Source organism: Oryza sativa, chromosome 8 (genome assembly GCF_034140825.1).
Source record: "Oryza sativa Japonica Group chromosome 8, ASM3414082v1".
NCBI classification, from domain to species: Eukaryota; Viridiplantae; Streptophyta; class Magnoliopsida; order Poales; family Poaceae; genus Oryza; species Oryza sativa.
Window position 1 is genome coordinate 1,140,782 of NC_089042.1, and position 27,592 is coordinate 1,168,373.

General features: G+C 40.5%; 2 protein-coding genes and 1 pseudogene across 2 annotated transcripts; 2 read left to right on the forward strand and 1 right to left on the reverse strand.

Annotated features, from left to right (window-relative positions):
• Positions 1 to 2,002: 2,002 nt before the first annotated feature.
• LOC112939885 (UPF0481 protein At3g47200) lies at positions 2,003 to 3,178 on the reverse strand. The gene is made up of 2 exons (XM_066303491.1): positions 3,004 to 3,178; positions 2,003 to 2,883 (listed from the first exon to the last, which is right to left on the reverse strand). The coding sequence occupies exons 1-2, from the start codon at positions 3,176 to 3,178 to the stop codon at positions 2,003 to 2,005; spliced, it is 1,056 nt and encodes a 351-aa protein (XP_066159588.1).
• A 16,217-nt stretch (positions 3,179 to 19,395) lies between these two features.
• Positions 19,396 to 20,996, forward strand: LOC4344546 (UPF0481 protein At3g47200). The gene has a single exon (XM_015794221.3). It carries the CDS (start codon positions 19,467 to 19,469, stop codon positions 20,832 to 20,834), a length of 1,368 nt encoding a protein of 455 aa, XP_015649707.1. The 5' UTR covers positions 19,396 to 19,466; the 3' UTR covers positions 20,835 to 20,996.
• A 4,417-nt stretch (positions 20,997 to 25,413) lies between these two features.
• Positions 25,414 to 26,828, forward strand: LOC107278533 (UPF0481 protein At3g47200-like; annotated as a pseudogene).
• The last annotated feature ends 764 nt before the right edge of the window (positions 26,829 to 27,592 follow it).

Genomic DNA, 27,592 nt, shown 5'->3' on the forward strand with positions numbered 1-27,592 from the left:
GGAGAAAATTCTTGTGGCGTTGTGGCCTATTTAAACAGCTCGGAGCTCTGAAGCTGGAGGTGTCGGAATGTTGGGTGGTCAGAGGAAGCAGACATGGTTTTGGCTTTCTCTGCACATTGTTTTTCGTTTTTTTCTCTTGAGAATTATTGGCGCCATGGGGCCATGGAGAAAACTGTGTTGCTTTTGTCCTTGCAGTATTTTATTAGCGTTGGAAATTAGTCTTTCTCCAACTAATCGGAAGGAGAAACTAATGAATATGCGTGGAATTCTAGATTGATTGGTTGTTATTTTTCCTCCCTTTGAGCTCATCGATCATGACTTCTCCCAGTTGAATTCTCCGTCCAAAGAAATAGGCTCTCTTGTTTCTAAGCTTCCAAGTTCCAACTTGTTCTCTTCTCCTGACAGGAAAGTTGACCCTCGTGAGATCTTCTTCTTCAGAAACATGTTGCGTAAATACCTTATGGAAATATTTTGATTTGCTGAAACCAAGCAATTCAGGGTATCCCAAATTTCTGTGCTTTTTATGTGATGCAGACCAAACAACTTTTCTAATTTCTATGCCGGAATTGCTAGAATTATAGCGTCACATTTTTCGCTTAATTTCAGTCATTTTATCCCTATGTGATTGTCTCTCTCCTATTTGTTCCTATATGTAAGGATGCTTTTTATATCTTCTATCTATTTAAGATAATAAATTACTTTTAATCCTAACTGGATAAAACCCATGTTTTGTATGATAATATATAGTAGAAATAACATGTAAAATAGCTAGACAATATAATTTTGTAATACTTTATATAATTTTCATCTTTGACCGACTATTGAAAAAAAATGTTCGAACAATTAAGATGATGTGGTTTATAATTCAAATTATACATAGATTAATCATTCCAAAGCAAAATTAAGGTGAGAAGAAAAGGAAGGAAGATATATAGATTAATCATCCGAAGACAAAACTAAAATGATATGACTTCATAAAATAAGAAAAAAGAGAGATAATTTGTAGCGTAGATCAACCATCCAAGAGCTAAAAATAATAAATGTGATGTAACTTAATGATAGAAAAGAGAAATAACATTAACAACACTTAGTGGGAATGAACTTTATAAATATATAGGATTCTCTTGTACATTGTTTATTAGAAAAATTACAGTGTAATGTATATAGGATTCTCTTGGCAAGTCGAGAAAATCCAAGCCCAAATTTGACTTAGAAATAGAAAAGAAAAAGATCAAGGAGGGCCTCCAAAAGAATCTCTTGAATATCAAAGCAAATGGGGATAGCATGTGAGTGCCTTCCTTTTTTTTAGCTAGCTATAGTTGTTTTGAGGTCTCACATGTAAATATGAGAAAACATAAAGGAGGATACAATTTGTATGATTACATGCATGGATCATGCTCTGATCTGATACATAGCTGCAAAGAGACCATTTGTGTGCAGGCACAAGTGACTGATCCCATGCATCTGCAGCACAACACCAGCAGATTCGTGGCATTTGAATTGACCAAATAATGTTAAAGTCATACACACGGAATTCAGATAGTGTTCATTACAAAGTCGGAATTAAGGTACAAGCAGGAATTTAGTTAGAAAAATAAAAGGGTACACAAGGATGGATTATGCCTACTGCTCCGATCAGGAGCAGTGAGCATTTGGGCGTACATATAAATGCAAAAGGTAAATATTTAGTAGGGATTTAAACCGACTTAATCCCCCTTTTTACCTGTGCTGTAGCAGCGTTTTTGATTGTTCTGTTTGGGATAACTCCCTGTTTTTGGAGCTTTCTGAGACTGCGGATTGCTTGTGTAATGATTTCTCTCTTCTTCTTAAGATGAAACAGGCAGAAACTCCTGCATTTTGCCTTGAAAAGGAAAAAAAGGAATTAGGTAATGGAATGGAAGTATGGCATGATGGTACTTATAAAAGCGCAGATTTATCAGAAATTCAGAATTCAAGTAAAAGCTCGGTGTGTACCGATCGATGAAGCCAGCTAGCTTGCTAACTATAACTGCATCTGTTGCTCGATAGAGACGAGTGTTTTGAAGATGCCGACGAGAACGCCGATGACGGAGAACACGGTGACGATGATCCTGTAGTTGTTGTAGAGGAACTTGTGTATGGGAATCCACATCCACCTTTTTCGCTGGTAGGCCTCAAGATGTGCCAGCAAGCATACGTGTTGCGGGGGGAGGCTAATGAGCCCGGCAAGGTTCTTCAGAAAACTGAGCGTGCACTTGTCACTGAATTTGCCATGCAATATACCCTTCAGCCGCAGCTCGTGTACTTCTTCCTTCCGGTTCATTAGCATCGCGAGGAGGGATATGTACGAGCTGACCGTTTGCACGTCATTCTTACCAGTAAATGCCAAGTAAGACTCGAGCGCCACCATGTTGAGGAGCCAGCATGCATTGAGGTCGTCCATGACCAGCGGTGGCATGGAGAGCTTGCCGAATAGGAGGCCTTTGCTTATTTTCATGTCCGCGAACCATGACGCCTCGGTGGCGACAACATCGATGCCGATTTCTGCAAGCTCGATGGCGCTGCTAGATTGTCGCAGTGCAGTAGTGACCCCTTCAGGGCGCTTGAGGACCCAGCTGCTTTCACCAAGCTTGCTCAATCCTGATTGGTAGTATCGGAGGAGGCCAAGGAGATGTGGTTTGCAGCTAATTTCATTCAAGTCGAAAGGATTAATGTTATCATCCAACCTGACATTGAAACTTGCCCCTGCATTAGAGATGAAGTTATCCACGGGCACGGGTACGGGCATGAAGGTCATCAGGGCCTCGAGCACAACCCACGGGATCTGGTTCTCCAGCATAAACATGTCCCTCAAGATGCTAGGTTGCTTGGAGCCGAACCAAGTTTGTAACAATGGGTCAACGGCTACATCGCACATATGAGCCATAAATTGCAGCAAGAAACAACCATCGCGTATCATCATAGCTGCAAACTCGGCTTTTCGAACGCCTACTACCGCATCGCCCTCGTAGCAGCTTCGGGCACCGCTTGCGATGGGGAGGATCTTCCAGTATACTTCATCTGCCGAGTGCCCTGTGTTCTTGCAGAAATCGCAGACGGCACTCCACTTGATCTTCTCCGCCTCCTGAAGGTGGCGTGCACCATGGTGGTAGGGGCCAATTGCCACAACACTCGGGACGAAGTAGCGGTAGTAATCCATTTTTAGATTTTGAAGAATCGCAGGATACCTGCAGATATGGAAGATGAATTACACCTTTGGCTTCTACATGCAGGGCTTGTGCACATCAACCATAGTTCTTGTGATTAATCTTTGTTTATCCTATATTAATTGGATGTCCTCCTAGAAACCTATAGCCCATACAAGAACACAAAATGTCAAGCAGTGGAGATAGGTAAGGATAACAACCCAGTTCAGCTCGGGTTGTTAACTTTAACGAGTTAAAATCCTAGCTAAGTGTAAGCTGTGAGTGTCTGCGTTTGTATTGTGCTTCTAAAAAAAATCCTAGCTAGCGCAGCTCGCTCGTTAAGCTCGTTATGCTCATTAATTAACGAGCTATATATATATATCTCATTTGTATTACATGTACAATTTTAAATTTACCATTTTATCATATATTAACGTAATAATAAACAATAATTAGCAAAGAAATCACTAAATACAAATATATAGTTTGACTATAACTAAAAGACTAATTAAGTAGTAGTTAACAAGAGTAATTAAGTATATAAAGATACGATGATATTTTATACTAGTGAGCTAAATGAGCAGCTCACGAGCTGGCTTGTTAAGCTTACACTGAAGTCTCTGTTAATCTAATTTTAGCATCTTAATTTAGTTCTATCGGCTATCTCTCGTTTTAGGGTTTCTGTCAGTATCAGCTAAATCGTCTTGCTAGATTAGATTACCTTAGACAACTACCACCCTGAAAATCAGTCAACAGCTTGATTGTCTAGATATTATGTTTCTTTTCACATTTAATGCTGCATCAATACATTCGATCTACTAAGTCGTGCTTAGAACCATAGTCCCTAGCCTGCTTTTGATTGCCAATAAAGGTTTTATCGGGGTTTCAGCCGATGAGTTATCTGGATGTTGCAACGGCTTATAAGGATTACATACAAGTTAGATTGGCCGATCACAACAAAGATTTTACTGTTTATCTAATCTTGTGAATTTCATGGCATCGGATCTTCAGCCGATGTATGCTTTAACCTTTGGATCAGTGCTTATTTGATCAACTCATTGTTAGCCGATTGGTTTCTACTGGATTATATTGTTATTTCATTATATTACCATCAACTGATTGTCAGATTCTACATCAACCATATAGCCGATAGCTCAAAATATTATCGCTATCGGCTGGTATCGGCATCGGTTAGAATTACTCTATCGGCTTATTAATTTGCTATTTGTATCTCTTGTCAGTTGTAGGATCAAACTGTCTGGCACGCACGTATCTCATCAACCTTTGGACCTACACTTGAGCTAAGCAGATCTCCCAGGCCGTTGTTTTCGTCGACTTAGTCCGTGCCAACACAGTTCCGGTACTATCGGCCGAGCGCGGATTTCTCGTCAACAGGTACATTCTTTTATATGGCCCTTTCGTATAAATCTGTTGATTCTTATAATGCACATTTTAATTTTTAAAAGTATCTGAGGTCTTGTTTGAATCTTCTGAAGATGAAGATTAAAAGCGGGCACGCAAAACAAGAAAGCTATTAGCGTGTGATTAATTAAGTTTTAATTATTACAAACTTGAAAAATGGATATATTTGATATTTTGAAGCAACTTTCATATAGAAAGTTTTCGTACAAAACGCGTCGTTTTGTAGTTTGAAAAGCGTGCTAACAGAAACCGAGGTAAAATCTTTATCTTCATGAGAAAAGAATAGTACCTAAGATTCTTTAAAGCGTTGATTTCTTGTAATATATATTCTTGACAGCCATAAAACCAATATTTTTTATAAAATACTTAAAACATGAATTTATCGGTATAGTTTTGTACCCTAATTAAATTTCATTAATTAAATGAAATTTAATTTTACTAACTATATATTTATCAAAAATCTACAAAGTTTGAATTTTTAAAATTAAAATATAAAATCAATGTGGGTGGTGGTCTTGGTGGAGTAATAAGTATATTAGTTATATATCAATGTAGTTATCAAGAAGGAAAGTACTATTTTTGTCATAAAGCATGTATGCATATGCATGTACCTCAAGACAACAAGCACATAGTAAATTTTGTAAGAGAAAGAACATAGGAGTATATTATATATTTAACATACAATCACTTAAATTATAGAGTAAGTACAACGATGGTTGGAGTGGTCGTAGAACTAGCAAGGAAGTTAAATCAAGGGTTAAATTAATTTTTAAGCCGTAGTGTTATAGTAATTTGTTTATGGCCCCGAAAAAAAAATCTAGGGATGTAATTTATGTTACCTAAAAGCTTTAGTTCGTATTGTGAAGAACTAAAGTGAACACACCAAACCAGGAAGACTAAGGTTGTGTTCGGCATCCCTTCTTCCCAACATCTCTCATTTGTTTTCTACACGCACGTTTTTAAAACTGCTAAACTGTGTTTTTTTTAAAAGTTTATATATGAAAGTTGCTTAAAAAATCAAATTAATCTATTTTTTTAAAAAATAGCTAATACTTAATTAATCACGCGCCAATGGATCGCTCCGTTTTCTGTGCGCTCTAGTCATGTTGGGAACCAGGTATGCCGAACACAGCCTAGGACATGTATTATGTATAAAAAACCGATGGTCACACACACACACTCTCTCTCTAGTAGCATGCATGTGTTTTTGCAATGTATGCTGTTGACTACTACCACTACTACTGCTACTAAACTAGTACTAATGTTGAAATGTACTAGTAGTACATATAGCATGAATGTACTCCGTGTGTTGTTTATACAAGAAAGGGAAAAAAAAGTTAATTAAACATTAATAGCTAGCTCGACATTTATGGTGGATGCATGAAGAAATCATTAGCAATAGTATTTGCATGGTAGTAGTACCTATGAATCATGATTTTATTGATGCAGAGGTGAACCTCTGCGCCGAGAGCAGTTTCAGTTGATTCAACATGCCTGCCGGAGCAAGCGGCAACAGAAAGGGTAACCGGAGTCACGGTCACCGCTACCTCGGCAGCGCTTGGCTTAGCAGCCATTGGTCGAACTTGCCCGGAGCTAGCAGCTTAACAGAGTTCCGATCAGTTGCTAATTCGCTACGGGGTAGATGCATGGCACGCTTCTTGCTCGGTTCTATATATAGTACTTTCGGCAGGCGGCAGCTCAGCTCAAAAGTCAAAACAAACGAGTAGTTGATGGTAACAACAACAAAAAAAATATATATTGCTGATGAAAAAAAAGGGGATAATTCACTTTATATTCTAGCATAAATTAAAGTAATTGAAAGATTCTGTGCCCAAAAAAAGGAAAAAAATAATAGAAAAGATCAATGATAGCTTGAGTTTTAGTTGACATATATAGCTCCAGCTCAGGATTGAAGTTTGGAACCCTTTGACTTCACACGGTGTACTGAAACGGTGATTTTGGGTGATTTGTAGCCTTATTATACTCACGTGGAGCTTATTATAGTCCAAGTTATATAAGATCATAAGATTTTGTTACGTGACATATAACCCCGTGCACTATGGTTTTAAAGTTTTACAAAACCACTCCAATAATCAATTTGGCATGCTCCTATATTAAAATTTTTGTAAAAACTTTACTTACATGAATGTAAGATTTATCTGATGGATAAAATACCCATAAATTTGAGATGTGATTGTAGAACTCAAAAGTATGGTAGATCAAAGTTAAAATGATTAATAGTGTGTTTTGTTAAACTTATGTGTCACATGCTAAAACTCATGCTGTTTTATTCAACTCAAATCATAATATTTAGGGTTAAGTGAAATTTACTATAACAAGAATTGAAAAAGAGAACCCCACCATAGATTTTAAAGCCTCACAAATTAAAAGAAAATTTTTTCCACCGTAAATTCTTAGGTCATACTTCATCCATTTCATAATATAAAGGCACAACTATTTTTTAGATGTTTCATAATATAAGGCATGTATGCATGCATGCACTTAACTAGTATCTTATCTCCACTAAATAATTATGTTTTAAATCCTTCACCTTCACCTTCAAGATCTCCAATTCTATTGAGTGCATGAATTATAATGCATATTGGTTCCTTATTCCACTAAACCTGTGTATGTTTTACTAGTTCTGTACTGTACTTGCTGTATATTTTTACTCATTTTTATATTTAATTTGGCTTTTAGGTACTTAATGATATGGATTTGTATGGGATAGGAGTAGCACTTTTGGACTACACATTTTATTGCACACTATTGAAATTTAGTTTTAGTTTATGCTTTAGATTAGCATTAGTTTTGCTTAGAACTTGTAGAGGTCATTTGTTATTATTTTCATGTGTTTTTTTAACTAGGATGGTTTGGAATGTATGGGTTATATCGTTATTGATTTATCTTATAACTGTCTGTCATCTAAACTAGGAGATAATAATTATTATTTTTTAGTGTTTGAGTTAAGGGTTATTGTGTCTTACATTTTGAAAGGAAAAGGAGTATTGGTCATCATTTATAGCCTCTCATATTGAGATAAATTTTCCTTGTTTGGTGGTTTGGAGTTGAGGAAAGGACTGAAATTCACCTACCTCACTACTTATGGATCCACGTGGCAGTGGGATGGCTGGTGATAGATTCATTGCTCACCATCAACATTAGAGTTTTTTTTAAAGAAGTTTAGAAAAGAGTAGCTCTACCTATAGCTCTAGTACGATCGATCAGCCTTGCCCAATTGCGCCTCATTAAAATGACTTAACGGCAATCAATTTGCACATTACTAGTAGTACACTACCAGGGAAGGTTTAGAAAGCAAATGATAATAATAGTACTACAACATGTGCAGCTGAAGTTGAGCATGAAGTGGATCCCTATGTTACCCTGATATGGGGATACGGATACACGATACGGGAATACGAGGACACGTCATTTTCTTAAAAACACCGATACGGGGATACGTCTATATATATTTAAAAAAATAAAAAATACAAAGGAAAAACATAACACATAAATAACTATAAGCCTGCAAATAGAGTTATACAAATTACATGACATCATTAGAGATAATTAGAATAAAACTTGTTCCGGATATAAGTTCAACTCAATAGAAGTTCAAGAGCTGCTTGCATTCATAGCCAGCGATGTGGTTGAAAGAGCTACATCCTAGACAGGTCCCATGCACCAGATCTTTTAATAGTACTATCCCAGGAGATCAAGCTCATCATGTAGCTTGCCCCTCGTAAATAATATGCTCCCATGCCTGGTCACAAGTGATCCTGATGAATCTGTAGCCGCGCTAGCAGTACATACTAGTGCTAGATAAGTGGTTAAGATTCCAATTCTAAAATTCACCGGATCTAAATGACAAGGAAAAACACATAACAAAACAACCAGGAAAAGAGGAAAGAACCAAATAGCCGGTGATGATGGACTGTACGCGTTGGGCTTGGTAGCCGGCGGAGAAGCTACGCCTGGTGACGGAGATGCCGCGACTACCGACGGCGGAGGCCCTGCGCCCAGGGGACCAGGGGTGGCGACGCGATGCACGGCTGGCGGTGGAGGCCCTACTCCTCAGGTGGCGAGCGGCGGCGGAACCCGGTGGCCAACCCGTGGAGGCCCTGTGCAGTGTGCCCCTGGTAGCGATGCAAGCGGCGCTGCAGGAGGATTGGATCTGCGCTTCTATGCTGCGAGCGTGGGTTCGTTAGTTCAGAAGTATGGGGAACGTATCGGAGAAGTATCCAAGTAATTTTCTTTATTTTATATCGTGGTAATTAGGGATACGTATCGGAGCGTATCTGATACGTATCCGTATCCGATGAAGTATCCGATACAGATACGTGGCTTGTGAGCCGTATCTGGTAGGTGGATCCTGCTGGAGTGACCTGCCTCCAAGCGCCAGACATACAGATATGTTTGGAGAGTCTCTATCTGTTGTAGTTTTTCTTTTTTCAGAATTTTTAACTCCTCAAAACAGTCTATATTTGGAGAAACTATAACTATTCGAAACAATCAGGCATGTCAAGGGTATACGACATGGTGACCCGCTATTCCCTTTCCTCTTCATCCTGGCAATAGATCCACTCCAGTGTATGCTAGACAAGACCACTAAAACATGAATCTTAAGCAAGTTGTGAGGTAGGGCAGTGCATTTCCGCACATCCATGTGTGCTGACGACGCGGCGGTCTTCATAAACACGATCAAGGAGGATGTATGCGCGTTCGCTGAGTTGCTCAACCGCTTTGGACAATCGACTAGATTATGCACAAACCTGCAAAAGCTAGTCCCACGTAGTCCTGATCAGGTGTGACAATTTGGACTTAGATGACGTCCTATAGGGCACGCCAGCTACCACAACCAACTTCCCAATGAAGTACCTAGGACTTCCTCTGACAGCTAGGCGGCTACAAAGAAGAGACCTCCAACCGCTTTATGATAAATCGATGAACTGCATAGCAGGGTGGCGGGGGAAACATAATGGACTGGCGGGACTATCTACCTTGGTAAAGTCGATCCTCACATCACAACCTGACTTCCTCCTGACGGGCCTGAAAGCTTCCAAAGAATAAGTCGAGATCCTTGACAAGCAGAGAAGGAAGTTCCTCTGGGCCGGCAGAGAAGCTTTGACAGGAGGGAAATATAAAATCAACTAGACATGCTGGAGGGCTGGGCATCCTAAACCTTGAAAAAGTTTGCAAGAGCATTACATCTCAGATGGTTCTGGCATGAGTGGAGGTCACCAGAAAAAGCATGGGTGGGATCAGGAACACCATAAGACGACACCGATAAATTCCTCTTCGCAGCGGCGATGACCTTAACAATTGGAGAGGAGCCAAAATAAGGTTTTCTGGGATTGGCTTGGTACCAGGGGCGACGCCTAAAGGATATAACACCGCTGGTCTACGCGACTACTAAGAAAAAGAGCGCAAGTCTACAACAAGCGTCGCAATCCGACCAATGGTTGGTTGACCTCAACCTACTGACAAGCTCAGGTTGGACGACGGAGCTAATTAGCCAACTCGTCAATGTCTGGGGTGTTGTCCACAACCTATAATTGACGGAACACGAAGAGGACAAGATCACATGGAAACTAACTAGCCACGGCGAATACACGACGGCTTCGGCCTACAATGCATAACTACTTGGCAAAGGAGCCAAGAGACGGCCCACCACCTCCTGGTGGGATGTATATACGTGAGGAGAATTTGGGCGGCAATAGCAGACTGGGCGACATGCAAACTACTAAAGCCAACGCAAATGGCAATAAACATCAACGCTCCTCGAGTGGTGGGAGGCTACTACAACACCAGTGAAGCACCAAAAAAGGCCCTACGGACGCTAATGCTGCTAGTCGCCTGGGTGATTTGGAACGAAAGGAACCGCAAGGTCTTCTAGCAAAAAGAGCTCCCGACGACCGGTATAATAATCAAAATGAAGGAAGAGGCCAGAATGGGCCTTGGAGGGAGTGAAACACCTCGCAGCTGGCTTACTCCCTCCGGTTTGAGATTAATTGATGTTATGGGTTACTCCCTCAGGTTTGAGTTTAATTTACGTTTTAGCTTTCTCCACTACTCTCTCCCTTCTATTTCTCCAGAATACCTCTCATGCATGCATGCAAACAGAAAAAAGTAACTGCTGATTGGAGTATTAATGAGGGGTATAACAGGAAATATGGATCTAATTAATACTGTCATTGGTATTTGCCATGATGTCCAAAACATCAGTTAATCTCAAACCGGAGGGAGTACGTTGTAACAATCTCGGGCCAAAGACCTTGAGCCTGTACTTTTTTCTTTCTTGTGCCTTGTGCCTGTACAGTTTTACTCCTTTATTCAATGAAATTGGCGGCTCGCCAATTCATTAAGAAAAAAAAAGAAATCATAAGATGGAAAACTTAACTTTTCCAGATTCTTATAAATTGGCCATATCTCTAATCTTCTCCAAATACAACCATAGTCTCGCTTGTTCATAAATTTGTTTGCTGTTCAGTGTAGTGGACTTTGGAGTTCGGAGTACCGTAGACACTCCCACACCAGATACTTCCTTTGGTTTTAGATATATATTACGCCGCAGACTTCTAGGCATAATTTGAACAACGCATCGTCTTGCTCAATAGTACATGAATCTGCTTTTGAATATCACATGAATAAACTAAGCTGCAAGTGTTGCAAATATAAAGTTCAAAAACCAATTCTAAATTACCATTCTTCTAGAACTTGTAGGTATTAAAATGATACGATATGCAAGTGTGCTAAATATGAAGTTCACAAAATGCACTCGGAATGACAGCATATCAATTTGCTCCCCGGCCCCTAGCGCGATATATTCTGTTTTGAACAGCGCCTAACCAAATTCCAAATATTAATTCCCAATTGACCAGCGTATAAACTGAAGTAAATGCCTCGCATGCTACTCCATGCGGAGTCTGTTGGAGTACCATGCGTTGAGAACTTGAGATGCATACGAATTAAATCCGTTGAGGTGCATGCTGATTGGATGGAGGGGGTATTAGGCCATCCCCAATCCATGACACTAACATAGTTTCTATAAACTCCACATCATCAAAAAACTAGTACTAGACACTACTCTTTCAATGCAAACATCACTATTCCATACTTAAATTAAATGCTACTTATCTCACATGATGTCTTGGATATTGTGTAGAAACCATGTCTCATGCAAGACATGGTTTCCTTCTCTTTCCTTATTTATTCACTTGCCATATTATTTTTCATTCTAGGTGGCAGCTTATTTAATACTATAGACACCATCCTAATCATTAGGTTGGGAATGACCTTAACAACAAATGTTGTGCACCAATCAATTCATTGAGAGATTAAATCAGTTCAGGTGCATGTGCACGCCGAGTCGATTTGGTTTCCTTGGTCTTAGCGTAGAGACGTTAGAGCAACTTTAATAATATACTCCATCAGTTTCATGTTGCAAGACTTTTTTTTTCTAGTAAAACTCTTTTAAGTTTGACAAGGTTTCTTGAAAAATATAATATTTCTAATACAAAATAAACATATTATCGAACTATATTCAATGATATATTTAATGAGACTAATTTAGTGTCGTAGATATTACTAAATTGTTCTATAAAAGTCAAACTTAAAAAAGTTTTACTTAGAAAAAAAAATAAAAACGACTTATCATATGAAACAAAGAAAGTAGCTAACTATTGATTATTAGTTTATATTAAAGCTAACATGTATAATAGGTTAAATAAAATATTAGTTTTATTTTCTCCTCTATCTCTTTCTCTCATCATGAATTGAATGTAAATATTTTGGAGCAAGTTTCACTACTGGAAAAACTATCTTTGATCAGTCGACCAAATTCCACAATAGTCCCAGTTGCAATAAAAACTGGGAGTAAAGATAATCTTTAGTCTTGGTTCAAAAGGTTAGAGCTACTTTTTGATCTTTAGTCTCTATTGGTGTTACCAACCGAGATTAAAGATTATTTTCAGTCCCGGTTCAAAAAAGATAGGCGGTGTCAGACCCCTTTATTATTTTTAGTCCTGGTTAGTAACACCAACCGGGAAAAAAGATCGGCATGGGCGGAGAGGACGAGGCGTGCGCGTGAGATCGAGGAGGAGGTGCATGGTAATTAATAAGTTCTATCTCCTCCTCCCTTTATCTCTTCCTCCTCTCCACCCCATCTCCTCATCTTCCTTCTTCTCTCCTCATTCACCCCATCTCTTCCTCTTCCTCATCTCCTCCTCCCCTCTCCTCCCCATTCTCAGGCGGCCTCGCGGAGGGGACGATTTGGCGGCGACTGGGCGGCGGCCTCGCACGGCGGCGGAGGCGGCCTGGCGGCGGCGGCGGCGGTGGCCTCGTGTGGAGGGCCACGCCCGGCTGTGGCCGGTGCGACGACAGGCGGTGGAGGCCGGCGCTGCGGCGTGCATTTTTTCTTTTCTTTCTTTTTTCCTTAATGAATGATTCGATCTGTGTTGAATGTGTGATTCGATCTGTGTTGTTGTTGTGTGATATGTGTTGAATATGTGATTCGATCTGTGTTGTTGTGAATGAACTATGTTGCTGTGAGTGATTTGGGATGACTATATTGCTGTGAATGATTTGAGATAATGGGCGTGAGATACACAAAATAGAAAAAAAAGAAAAAAACTTTAGTCCCGGTTATTTGAACCGGGACTAAAGATAGCGATATTTAGTCTCATATTCTTACTCCCGATTGGAAAATAGAGACTATATGGGGTTACCAACCGGAACTAAAGATCGATCTTTATTCCCGGTTATTTGAACCGGGACTAAAGGGGGTTACCAACCGGGAGTAAAAAGCATTTCCCCACTATTTTTTAATACTATAGTTAGCTCTTACATGAGAGCTAATACTTCTCATTTTTCTTTATCTCTTTCTTTCACATAAGTTTAGTATACTCCATCGATCCGTTTCATGTTTTAAGTCTTTTTTTTCTAATCAAACTTTTTTAAGTTTGACAAGTTTTCTTGAAAAATATAACAGCATTTCTAATACAAAACAAACATATTATCGAACTATATATATTCAATGTTATATTTAATGAGACTAATTTAGTGTCGTAGATATTGCTAAATTATTCTATAAATTTAGTCAAAGATGTTTGATTTAAAAAAATCAAAACGGCTTATAATATATATCAAATGGAGGGAGCACCCATATTTGCAGTGGCTTGTATCCAATTATCCGTATATTCATAGTCAAATTTGTTATTTTTGTTATAATTTGTAGAAGTCGAATTTAAACTTGCATGTTTGTGAGATGATATATTACATATTAACCTATAATGCATGTCAATTTTTTTGAAAATTTTTCATAAACTATTTAGATGACATGCAAGAAACGGGTGGACATTCACCCGAGTGTTTAAAACAGTTTCCCCCATACTTAGGCATTTTGTCATTTACTTTCACTGTTCCATACAGTACCGTCGAGAAAACATCTCTTCAGGTGACAACCCTTTTAGATGGGTATTTCTTGACCTGCCTCTACCCGAGCACCTGCAAAAATCAGGTGTATAAGAAAACGGCACGTAAAAAAAAACTTTACACGACCGAATATCTAGAGCTTCCTTCAAAAAAGAATGTTTTTATAGGCTATTTCTTAAGGCAGCCACATGTGAAAATAATTTTTGCATGCGCTGTTGGAATATTGGAAAAGAAAATTCAGTTACTATGCAACAATGCACCCCCATACACAAAAATTAGTAGATTTCTTATCCGCACACATACATATCATCACATTACAAATTTACAACCACATTCACGTTTACTAAACATTAACATACATAGTTTTAATAAAATCATACACATTATCCACATCAACATTCACACTTAGATACAATATATATATTGACATACAAAGAGTTTTAAACCATACAAATTCAATCTCCACGACTGGCTCGCATGAGATATATAGTATAATTTCTATCTTTGCTCGTAGTAATAAGGTTTTCACCTTACGGCAGCGCATTAAACATACTATCAATGATTAATTTTACAAGTAATATTGAGATGATATAGGATAAGGCAGGATAAAGTCATATTGATATATATGTTTTTTTAAGCAACTTTCGCATAGAAACTTTTTTTAAAAAAACACATTGTTGAGCAATTTGAAACACTAGTAAAGAACATTCCATCTATGACAGCCTCTAACATGCCTGAAATTAGTGGGCTGTCACGAATGAGTCATCTGTGACGGGCCAAAATATCGTCCGATTGAGATATGACCGCACAGACATGTTAGACGGGCATAAAACTCAGACCCGTCACGGATGACACCTATCAGTGACGGGCCATAATTTAGACCCAATTGAGATAACATTACATATCTTAATTGAGCCCCAAGTTGGCGCCCATCACAGAATTCAAATCTATCTATTATATTATTAAAACAGCCTTGAAAGGAGGCACCACGTTCGCTGTGAGGGCTAGAAATTCTCACATTAATCGGAGAAAAAGAAAAGGAGAGTCCAAATAGAAATACAGTTTAAAAACAGCTGAAATTCGAAATTAAAAAAAAAAGCAATATGGAAAGAAGAGTCCGTATAAGAACCTAATACGAGATTAATCAAAATATAGAATAAAAATAAAATAAAATCTGAAATTAGAAAAGAAAAGGAGAGTACAAGTAGGAATACAATTTAAAATAACTGAAATTCGGAATTAAAAATAAGGAATATTGAGAGAAGAGTCCATATAAGAACCCAATACAAGATTAATTAATATTCGAAATAAAAATAAAATCTGAAATTAGCAAAAAGAAAAGAAGAGTTCAAGTAGGAATACAATTTAAAATTAACTAAAATTCGGAATTAAAAATAAGCAATATTGAGAGAAGAGTCCATATAAGAACCCAATACAAGATTAATTAAAATTCAGAATAAAAAATAAAATAATATCCAAAATTAGAAAATTAAAAGAGAGTTCAAGTAGGAATACAATTTTGAAACACATGAAATTCAAAAATAAAAAATATTAAAATATTAAAATAAAAAAGGTTTTTAAAAAATAAATTCTGAAATTATAAAAAGAAAAAAGATTTTAATTAGGAATACAATTTATAAATAACTAAAATTGGTGATAAAAAATAAAGACTATTGAAAGAAAAGACCATCTAAAACATATGACGAGATAAATTAAGTAACAAGCCTATAAAGAAGTAGAGTGGTAGCGGTTGATAGTACATATAAAAATTGTTAATAAAACACCAAATAGAATCTTAATGACGATTAAAAGGAGGGACAACAGGCATGCCGTGAAGCAAACGAGCAAGGTGATTGCCGGGACTTCTAGAAAGTAAAAAAATAAACCCCATTTATAATCATATTTGATTTTTAAAATCTCAATAATAATAAAAAGGAGAAGCCGCCGATGGTTGGCGGGACCTCTAGAAAATAAAAAAAATAAATTCCAACGATAGTTATATTCGATTTTTAGAATCACAATGACAATAAAGAGTGGGCGGCATATGGGCCGTAGAGGAGTATACCGGCATCGTTTGACGGGACTTCTAAAAGTTACAAAAAATGAAACCCAAAAAGAAAATAAACTCTAAAAACTACAAGGTCCAATTAAGGTCCAGAACTTCTAAAAAGTAAAAAAAAACCTAATGATAATCATATTCAATTTTAAAATCTCAATGACAATAAAGAATGGAGACAACGGGCGAGCCATAAAGGAGTACAATGGCAAAGCCGCTAACGGTTTGGTGGGACTTTTAGAAAGTAAAAAATGAACCTGAATGATAATTATGTTCGATTTTTAAAATCCCAACGATAATAAAAGAGAAAAGACAGTGGACGGGCCGTAGAGAAGTATAATGGCAGCCTTTGACAGGACTTCTAGAAATTATAAAAATGAAACTCAGCGAGACAATAACCTCTAAAAACTAAGATTCAATTTTTAAAGGTTTCAAAGAGAATGAATAAAAATAGTGGTACATCGAGCAAGCAAATAAAGAAGTATATGATAGAAGTAAGGGGTAGCAGCTGTTGTGACTTTTAAAAATTATATAATTAGAAATACGTGGATGATAATGTTTGGTTTTTCAAAGTCTTAAGACAATGAGATAGATATTTAATAAATTTTAAGTAAAATCATACCGAAAAATATTATTTTGTTGCTAGCCGCGCAATTGCGTGGGCCACCCAGCTAGTTATATTATTAAAACAGCTTTGAAAGGAGGCACCACGTTCGCTGTGGGGCTAGAAATTCCCACATTAATCGGAGAAAAAGAAAAAAAAGAAAAGGAGAGTCCAAGTAGAAATACGATTTAAAAATAGCTGAAATTCGGAATTAAAAATAAGCAATATTGAAAGAAGTTCCATATAAGAACCCAATACAAGATTAATCAAAATTCGAAATAAAAATAAAATAAAATCCAAAATTAGAAAAGGAAAGGAGAGTCTAAGTAGGAATACAATTTAAAAATAGCTGAAATTCGAAATTAAAAATAAGAAATATTAAAAGAAGAGTCCATATAAGAACCCAATACGAGATTAATTAAACTCAAAATAAAAATAAAAATAAATCCGAAATTAGAAAAAAGAAAATAAAAGAAGAGTTCAAGTAGGAATACAATTTAAAATTAGCTGAAATTCGGAATTAAAAATAAGCAATATTGAAAGAAGAATCCATATAAGAACCCAATACAAGATTAATTAAAATTTTGAAAAAAAATAAAATAATATCCAAAATTAGAAAAACTAAAAGAGAGTTCAAGTAGAAATACAATTTTGAAACAACTGAAATTGAAAATAAAAAAAATAAAAACATTAAAAGAACACAATACGTTATTAACTAATTTTTTTAAAAATAAATTATGAAATTTGAAAAGGAAAAATAAGATTTCAATTAGGAATACAATTTATAAATAATTAAAATTTGTGCTAAAAATAAAGACTATTGAAAGAAAATACCATCTAAAACACATGATGAGATAAAATTAAGTAACAGGCCTATAAAGGAGTAAAGTGGTGGCGGTTGATACGATATATAAAAATTGTTAATAAAAAACCAAATAGAATACTAATGACGATTAAAAGGAGGGACGTCAGGCATGCCGTAAAGCAAACAAGTAAGGCGGTTGCCGGGACTTCTAGAAAGTAAAAAAAAACCCCATTGATAATCATATTCGATTTTTAAAATCTCAGTGACAATAAAAAGGAGAAACAGCGGGCGGAGTGTACAAGAGTATAATTGCAGAGTCGCCGACGGTTGATGGGACTTCTAGAAAATAAAAAAATGAATACCAACGATAGTTATGTTCAATTTTTAGAATCACAGTGACAATAAGAGTAGGCAGCAGACAGGCTGTAGAGGGGCATAGTGGCATCGTTTGATGGGACTTCTAAAAATTATAAAAAATAAAACTACAAGTCCAATTTTTAAAGGTTCAGAACTTTTAAAAAGTAAAAAAAACAATGATAATCATGTTCGATTTTAAAATCTCAATGAGAATAAAGAAGGGAGGCAGTGAGCGAGCCGTAGAGGAGTACAATGGCAAAGCTGCTGATGGTTTGGCGGGACTTTTAGAAAGTAAAAATGAACCCAAATGATAATTATCTTTGATTTTTAAAATCTCAATGACAATAAAGAGAAGAGACAGTGGACAGGCCGTAGAGTAGTATAATGTTAATGTTCGACGGGACATCTAGAAATTATAAAAACGAAACCCAACGTGACAATAAACTCTAAAAACTATAAAATCCAATTTTTAAGGTTCTAATAAGAATGAATAGAAATAGTAATAAATCGAGTAAGCAAATAAAGAAGGAGATGACATAAGGGATAGTAACTGGTGTGACTTTTAAAAACTATATAATTAGAAACACGAGGATGATAAGGTTTGGTCTTTCAAAGTCTTAAGACAATGAGATAGCTATTTAATAAATTTTAAGTAAAATCATACTAAAAGAATATATGATTTTGTTTGGGTGCTAGCTGCGCAATTGCGCGGACCAACCAGCTAGTTTTGTACATAATATAAATATTTTTGAAGTACTAATCACATCTATCACCTCATTCAATGAGTAACGGTATAATTATTTTTTTCTCAACCTTAATTTCAATTTAAAACTACACCATACTTTCACCTCATTCAATGAGTAACGGTATAATTATTTTTTTCTCAACCTTAATTTCAATTTAAAACTACACCATACTTGCTTTGTTTGTTAACGTAAGGAGCAGATGATGTGGAAGAGATAAGCGAGTGCACACTTGAATGCAATTGACCTTCGGTTCTATGGATCTCTGTCCATCTCCACGACACGTACACAATTACACAAACGGTCACCGCGACTGCACGAAGACATTGCCAGAAATCATAGAGAATGAAATTTAGAACGTACGAGGGCTTTCGGCTTCTGCCATCATCAGAAAAGTTTCTTCGCTGATTGATCGCCAGAAATCGCATGCAGTATAGTGTGAAGTTAAAGCAGCATATATACACCACCAAACAAACAAAGCAACGAATGATTCTAGAACAAACGGCTGTGCAGAGGGGCGGAGGCGGTTTCCCGCTGCGATGCTTGGCGAAAAAAGTGTCACACGCGAGGTGCCTGAAAGAACCAAATACCCCCCTAGCTATAAGATGGCTTGAAGTGCTTCCTTACAAAAAGATTAGTTTTGTCGATCAAGCTGAAGCAAAGCAACATGCTTGAGCCATCAGTCTTAGTATCAGCTGCTGACAGATAGCTCGAGAGTGTACCTTATACGTACATCTCACTCGATCCCAGAGAGTTCCATGCATGCTTGATAGCTATAAATACCTGCCGCGACAGCCTAGAAACTGAAACTACATATCTACTCCATTAATTAGCTTATTACCGTCAATCTTGAATAATTTGAGAGCAACATTTAGCTGCCCCAATGGCCGGCGAAGTGGTGGCAATACATGTCGACGTCGGCCATGGCGTCCCAGATGAAGCACAAGCAAGTACCAAGATACAGAAACTGGATGGCAGCCACATCACCCCCATTGCGCAGGGCAAGATCCACAGGTTCCCTCGAGGCCTGATTGGGATCGGCGGCTCAAACGAGCAGCGGTACATCGTGCCGACCTTCGTGGCCATTGGCCCCTACCACCATGGCAAGCCTCACCTGCACAAGATGGAGGAGGTCAAGCTCGCGGCGATGAACCGCTTCATCGCAACCGCGAACGGCGCCTCTGCCGGTGATGTCTCCGGCAAGCTCCTCTCCGTCGTCGGCGACGTGCGCGGCTGCTACGCCGACGACGAGAAGTTGAAGTGCTTCAGCGACGATGACTTCGCGGCCATGATGCTCGTCGACGGCTGCTTCCTCCTGCAGTTCATGATGGAGAAAAGGAAGCCGCTGTTCGAGGGCCGCGCGCTGTCGTCGGAGTACAGCATCCTCAAGGACATGATGCTGCTCGAGAACCAGGTCCCATGGCTGGTGCTCGACACCCTCATGGAGTTCCTGCCCATGGAGATGGAGGTGGAGCAAAATGTCCGCTGTTTTGTGGCCGACGTGGGAGACATGTTCCTCCGCAATAATAAGGAACACGAAGTCTCGTTGACAACCTCCTGTTTCAGCGTATTGTTCGAGGTCAGTCCACATAAAAGCAGCTTCCTCAAGGACTACAAGCCGGCGAACCTCCTCGACCTCCTCCGGTCCAGCCAAATATTTCGCATGCCAACGGAAGAGCTCTCGGTACGGCTGGTCGGCTCGTCGCTGCTGTCCAGCAGCGCCGTCGAGCTGGCCCAGATCGGCGTCAACCTGACGGCAAGCACGGCGGAGTGGTTCGGGGATATGAGCGTCAAGGAGGGCCCTGTCTACGGCGAGCTTTCCCTGTCGCCGATCTTTCTCAACGACGTGAGCGCCGGCTGGCTCGTGAACATGGCGGCCCTGGAGGCGAGCGGCGGCGCCACCACCGCGGATCAGTCGTCCTCGTCCTCGTCCGTGATGTGCTCGTTCCTGTCGGTGGTGGCGATGCTGATGGACAGGGAAGAAGACGTGCATCAGCTGCGGGCGAAGCAGGTGCTGTACAGCACGCTGAGCAACGCGCAGACGCTGGACTTCTTCAAGCGGATCAGCCAGCACCTCGGCTTCGGCCACCGCTACTTCTACATCTTGCAACAGATCAACAAGTTCAAGCAAGGCAGGCCGGTGAGGTCCGCCGTCCACAAGTTCCTGTACAAGCACATAAGGGCCATCAGCATCATCTTGTCCATCGCCAGCGTGCTCGTTGGCATCTTCAAAGCACTCAGGGAGCTATAGTAATTAAGCTTTCTTAGTTAAGCGTTGTTACTTTCTCCAACAAACAAAAAATATATAATTTGATTTAATCGTTTGGACACTTATACAAAGCCGTTTTTGAGTAAATTGTCCACGAATATTCTTTTAGTACTACTATTTATGTTAATAAATCTTTAATTGGTTTTGCTTAAAGAACATCCGACATTTTTTTGGGGTGACTTTCGATTTTCATACGCGGTGCTCCTTACCTGCTGAGCTATTAGCAATTTCGGTAAGTTACAAGCAAATTAGTATATATTAGTTGCTAATCAATGGAGTGCCGGGTCCACGCTTCCCTCACCGGAAGGGTCTTTGGCAAGAAGATCCTCTATTTCCCATACTCTTCATTCTAGTCATGGATGTGCTCAATGCGATGCTCCGCAAAACCTCCGACTCAGGCGGGTTCCTTTTGCTCAACGATCGTGCCTTGCGACACCGCGCGCCTCCCTCTATGCGGATGATTTGGTTCTCTTCCTCTCCCCGGTTCGACAGGATCTTAAGTTCATCTAGGGCATCCTCTTTGTCTTTGGTGCAGCGTCCAGGCTATGCACCAACTTTGTCAAATGCTCGATTACTCTGATCCGTTGTTCGGTTGAGGACTTGGAGTTGGTTCAGTCATGCTTTCCCTACGCGATTTCTGACTTTCCTTGTACCTACCTCAGCATTCTGCTGTTCGTTTGCATGTTGCCGAAGACGGCCCTGCAACCACTTGTGGATAAAGGGGCTATTTGGTTGATGCCCTGAGAAGAACTTGCCCTAGTGAAGACAAGCCTGAGGCTAGCTTGAACCTTGTTTGGTTGCTATCCTGAGATCAACTACCCCTTGCCTAGCCTGATTCCTTCTGACTTGCGGTTAGCCTGAGCCAGGCGACCCATTTTGGTCGCCTGAACTCCAGGCCGCAACAGCCACCGATAATTAGCGCTGCTAATCCGTCCTGCTGCCCTGCGCAGCCGAGTAGCCGACACCCCAGATGCCGCACCAACCCCTTGCCCAATCCTCCGTTCAACTGTTGCTGCTCGAAGCTTCGATGTCAACTAGATGCAAGCGATACTTGTGATCATCGTGCAATTGGATGGACTGCTAGTGTATATAGATGAGAGATTACTGTTGTAAAATGAATATGTATTATATTTTTACGCTTTGTTCACATAATAAACGTCATTCAATGGTTGTGTTTTGAGCTCAGGCACGCTTGACCTCAGGCCTGCAACCAAACAGAGTAATCTTAGGCTTGCCTGATCAAGCCGAACGCATCAAGATTTCAGGGATATTTCAGGCAGCACTTTTCTTCAGGCATGTAGCTGAGGGCACCAACCAAACAAGCCCAAAGTATCCCATTGTCTTCCACCCTGGAAGGGACGACTCACCACTCTGGCTGGCCACTCTATGTTGGTTTAGTATGTTCTCTCCTCTATTCCAGTCCATGTGTCTATGACGATCGGTCTTCCAGTCTAGGTCATTAAGGCCATTGACAAGAAGCGTCGCACCTTCTTATGGAAGGGTTCAGACTCGGCTCATAGGAGTAGTGCCAGGTGTCCTGGACGAATGTCTGTCATCCCAAAGCTTTCGGAGGGTTGGAAATTCCTGACCTTAGGATGGCACGGTTTGCCCTGCGTGTTTGTTGGCTTTGGCTTCAACGCTCATGACATCCTTACTGCGATGTCCTGAAGGCCCTAGTCGAGCAGACCGTCTCTAACATGTTCGAGGCATCCACCTACTTCGTATAGGGCGATAGTGAGTCGATGCTCTTCTGGTCTGACCAATGGATCGGCGTCTGCTCGGTGGCCTCCTTGGCTCCAGATCTCCTCTTCGTTGTGCCTGATCAGCGCCTCCGAGGTTCGTGCCCGGTTGCTTCTGGCTTGGCAAACAATTCCTGGGTTTCTGATATCCGCGGTGCCCTCACTATCCTGGTCATCTCCCAGTTTCTTCTTGTTTGGGATGTGGTGCTTCACATTCAGCTCTCGCCGGGTGTCGGGAATCGTCTTATTTGGCGTTGGATGAGTGACCAGCGCTACTCGACACGTTCGGCATACCAGGCGTTTTTCTATGGCCAGCACACTTTTGCCTGTGTTGTTCTTCACTGGCACGCGAATGATCCTGCTAAATGCAAGTTCTTCCTCTAGTTTGCATTTTAGCAGCACTGCTAGATGGCCGATTTCCTCCAGAAGCGTGGTATTGATAGCCACTCGGCCTGTCCCTTTTGCACTTAGGAGCTTTGAGTTGGCGAACCACATTCTCCTTGACTGCATGTTTGCTCGATAGGTATGGCTCTGTGTGCTGTCGCCTTCTGATCGGGCTGCCCTCTCTCCTCCTCGTGGCAGCTGGCTTCAGGACTGGTGGCCTTCTTCTAGGGTATGTTTACCTGAGCATCTCTGTGCCGGCTTCGACTCCATGGTCCTCCTAGTATCTTGGCAACTTTGGAAGGAACAGAACTCCAGGATTTTCGACTCTATGCTCTCTTTTCTGTCTCAATGGTTCTAGAGTCCATCCTCACTAAGGGCCATCTATGGTCGTTAGCTAGCGTTGCTTGTTTTGGGGTTTTCTTGGAGGGTAGTATGGCTCTGCCCCATTCCCGCTGATTGGAGTTGTGTTTAGCCGTCATAGTAGTCTCTTCCTTTTTTCCTTTGTTTTTTTTCTTGTTTTGTCTTTTCTCCCTTCCCTTGGCATAAGCTGGTCAGACTGATTGTGTTGTGTAAACAAACACTCTTTTCTTCTAATATATTGATGTGCACTACTTTTATGCATGCGCAAAAAAACATATTAGTTGCATTATAACTATAGTACAATTATGGCCCGCGCAATACCATGGCTAGCACCATTACAAAAATTATCTAATTTGTTTACACCTGATTATCATCTTATTGTCTTAGGATTTCAAATTTTATTTTTTATTCTGAATTTTAATTAATCTTATATTGCGTTTTATATGGATTTTTCTTTCGACGTTCCTTATTTTTATTCTGAAATTCAGTTACTTTAAAATTGTATTTCTGCTTGAACTTTTTTCTCTGTCTCCAATTAATGGTATTTATAGCCTCAACAGGAAATGTGATGTCTCCTTTTAAGATTGTTTAATAATATGATAGATCATTTTAGATTTATAGATACACCAATTTTTAATAGTGATCAAATTGGTATCTTGCTAACTTAATTTCATGGATGACAAGTGGTTAGTATTTACTATGGAGGGAAATATGTATTATTTTTAGCCTATAATCTCGCGAGGTGTGCACGCATACAGGGCATCCGATCTACACATCCATGTATGGGGCATCCTGATCTGCACAGGAGCAGTGTTGTTATCATCTAGGAGGCTCGAACCTGTATAGGGATATGTAGCATTGTTCCTAAGCAGCTCCAAGCACGCCAAAGCATCTTAATTAGAGCCCCAGACGTATATGAGGGCTCGACCGGGAATAGTGTCGGAGCCCTCCACTTCTTGTACGCTAGCTGCTATATACCATTATACCACCGTCGTCATCACATAAGGATGCTGGCGACGGGCACCGGCCGGCCACAACGTCTGCAGAGTAGTGGCCGCCATCATCAATTAATACTACACTTCTCCGCCTCATCTCCGTATAGGTTTTCCTGCACTAATAATTCTCGCTCTGCTTGACATGAGACTTCTTGTAACGTGTAAGAGACCTCAGGCATGCGTAGGCAAAAGTGCAGGGCATATGTGATAGAAAATCAGACAGAATGAAGGAACGTATAATAGCTTTAGCCTTTAGCCATCATCACAAAAGTTTCTTAGGCTCTATTTGTTCATAGGACTAATCTCTATTTTAAGTCCCTTTTAGACCTTAAGAATTCAAACATGGATGACTAAAAAGGAATACAAGTACATATTAGAACTAGAATCCATTAGTCCCTCTTGAAAGTACTTATAGGGTCTCTCTTTTCTCTCCCTAAAATGGCAGCCTCTCTCTTCTCTCTCCTTTGATCCACGTGCCTTTAGTCTATCTTAGTCCCTAGATCCAAATAATAGGGGACTAAAGTTTTTAATCTAGGGACTAAATGATCCAAACATGGCCTTAGTTGATCGATCTCCAGATATCGCATTCAGTAGTTTGAAATTAAAGCACAATATATGCACCAAACAAAAAAAAAAGCAACGAATTGAATGACTACAGAACTAAAGTTTGCAATGCTGCATGTTGCTTCGCCAAAAAAAAAGTGTCACATGGTGCCTAAAAAGAACCAGATACCCCCTAGAAGATGACTTGAAGTGCTTGCTTACATAAAGATTAGTAGTATCGTGGATCAAGCTCAGGCAAAGCAACATGCTTGAGCCATTAATCTAAGTATCTGACTGACAGCTCGACTGTACCTTATACGTACATTTCACTGCACTTGCATGCGTGCTCCCTATAAATACCTGCCGCGCGCGACAGCCCGGCCGGAAACTGAAACTTTGTTATCCTCAAACTTGATTTCTTAGTGAGCAATATATAGTTAGCTAGCCACCGCCATGGCTGACGGTGAAGCAGTGGCAATATATATCGACGTCCCAGGTGAAGCACACAAGCCACTTTGAAGGATATGAAAGAGAGGATGACCAAGAATACACGGTTGCTGGAGGGCAGCCAGCCACGGCGCCGCCATTGCGCAGGGAAAGATCCACCGGTTCCCTCGAGGCCTGCGAGGGATCGGCGGCTCCGACGAGCGGTACATCGCGCCGACCGTCGTGGCCATTGGCCCCTACCGCCACGGCGAGCCGCCTCACCTGCAGGACATGGAGAAGGCCAAGCTCGCGGCGGCGAACCACTTCTTCGCGGCCTCTGTGGAAGATGTCTACGGCAAGCTCCTCTCCGTCGTGGGCAAGGCGCGTGACTGCTACGACGACGACGACAAGGTCAGGCACTTCAGCGACGGCGAGTTCGCCGTCACGACGGCTGCTTCCTCCTGCACTACTTGAGCCGGGGCAGCGCGGTCGCGTCCGACCACACCATCCTCAAGGACGTGATGCTGCTCGAGAACCAGATCCCATGGCTGGTGCTCGACACCCTCATGGAGATGGAGTTCCTCAATGTGGACGTGCGCAATTTCGTCGCCGGATTGGGAGACAAATTCTTCCCCAAGAACGGAGACAAAGCTGGCAGGTGGTGGTCCGTCGTCTGGGCGACAGGCCAGCGTGGAAACATCACGAAGCTTAAAAGAGACATCAATGGCGGGCAGAGTTATGAAAGCTACCGGCCAGCTCATCTCCTCGTTCTCCTCCGGTTCAGCCAGATATGGCGGATGCCCGAACGAGAGATCAACTACGTGGCGGCCAACACATCGTTGCTGTCCAGCAGCGCCGTCGAGCTGGCCCAGATCGGCGTCAACCTGACGGCCAGCACGGCGGTGTGGTTCGCGGACATGAGATGATGAGATGAGACTAGTCAGGGAGAAGCGCATCTTCGGCGAGTTCCTGCTGTCGCCGGTGTTCCTGAACGACGTGACCGCCTGCTGGCTGGTGAACATGGCGGCGCTGGAGGCGACGAGCAGCGGAGCAGCGGCGTCGTACGTCTACGGCGACTTTGTGGTGAGCTCGTACCTGTCGGCGCTGGCGATGCTGATGGACAGGGAGGAGGACGTGCAGCAGCTGCGGGGGCATCGCGTGGTGCTCAGCACCTTCAGCAACACGCAGACGCTGGACTTGTTCAAGCGCATCGGCCAGCATCTCAGCTTGGGCAGCCGCTACTTCGTCGTCTTGGAGCAGATCGAGGCGTACCGGCGGAACCGGCCGGCAAGGACCATGGTCTACAAGTTCCTCTACAAGCACATCAAGGCCATCAGCGTCATCTTGTCCATCGTCAGCGTGTTCGTCGGCATCTTCAAGGCACTTAGGGGACGCTAGCCAATGCCAACCAGGCGAGTTTTTTTTTTTGAAAAATAAATAAAGGAATAATAATCTAGCCTCTCTACACCCAGATTGGTAGTAGATATTAATTGGTAGTACTGGATATATAGACAAGAACAATTAACATATCCTGCAGTCGAATTATATTAACTACTTTGATTAGTATTTTGGCTTTAATACTCCCTCCGTTTGTTAAGAGCAAAGATAATAGTAGAGCTCACTTCCTACTATTAGCCCATATATATAATAGATTAGGGAGAGGATTCTAGTCCCTCGAGGGGTCCTCGTATACCTTTTTCTTTCAAATTCGATGTAAATAGTTGTGAAAAATTCTGAAACAAATAATAATGTAAAGTATAATGATACCTACTAGTTCACCAAAATTTAAGTTCAAATTCGATCTATACACATCGAGAAACAAAAAAGGCAAATTTAGATATAACAGTATGCTACTATTCATACGCTGAATTTGTCTTTTTTATATCTCGACGTGTGAGTTGAGTTTGGACTTAAGATTTTGTGGAGTTGTATATATGTGTTGTATAAATGTTGTCAAATTTTTCTAGAATTTTTCATAACTGCTTAGATAGTTTTTAAGCAAACGAGGGAACATCCCCTCGAGGGATTAGAATAGTTTCCCAATAGATTAGCTATAAGATTGGCTACAAATTTCTTCTCCTCTCTCTATCTCTCACTTATATATTTAATATATTTGTCTTGGAGCTTGCGATAAACTAGCTCTTGCATGAGAGCCAATACCGTTGATTTTTAATTACCTCTCTTCTCCATGTAAGTTTATATTAGGCTTATAGCTCAGGTGCTCACTATTATACTTGCTCTAATACTTGAAATTTTGACTTTGCACTGTTTTATTTGACAATTTCTATTTCAT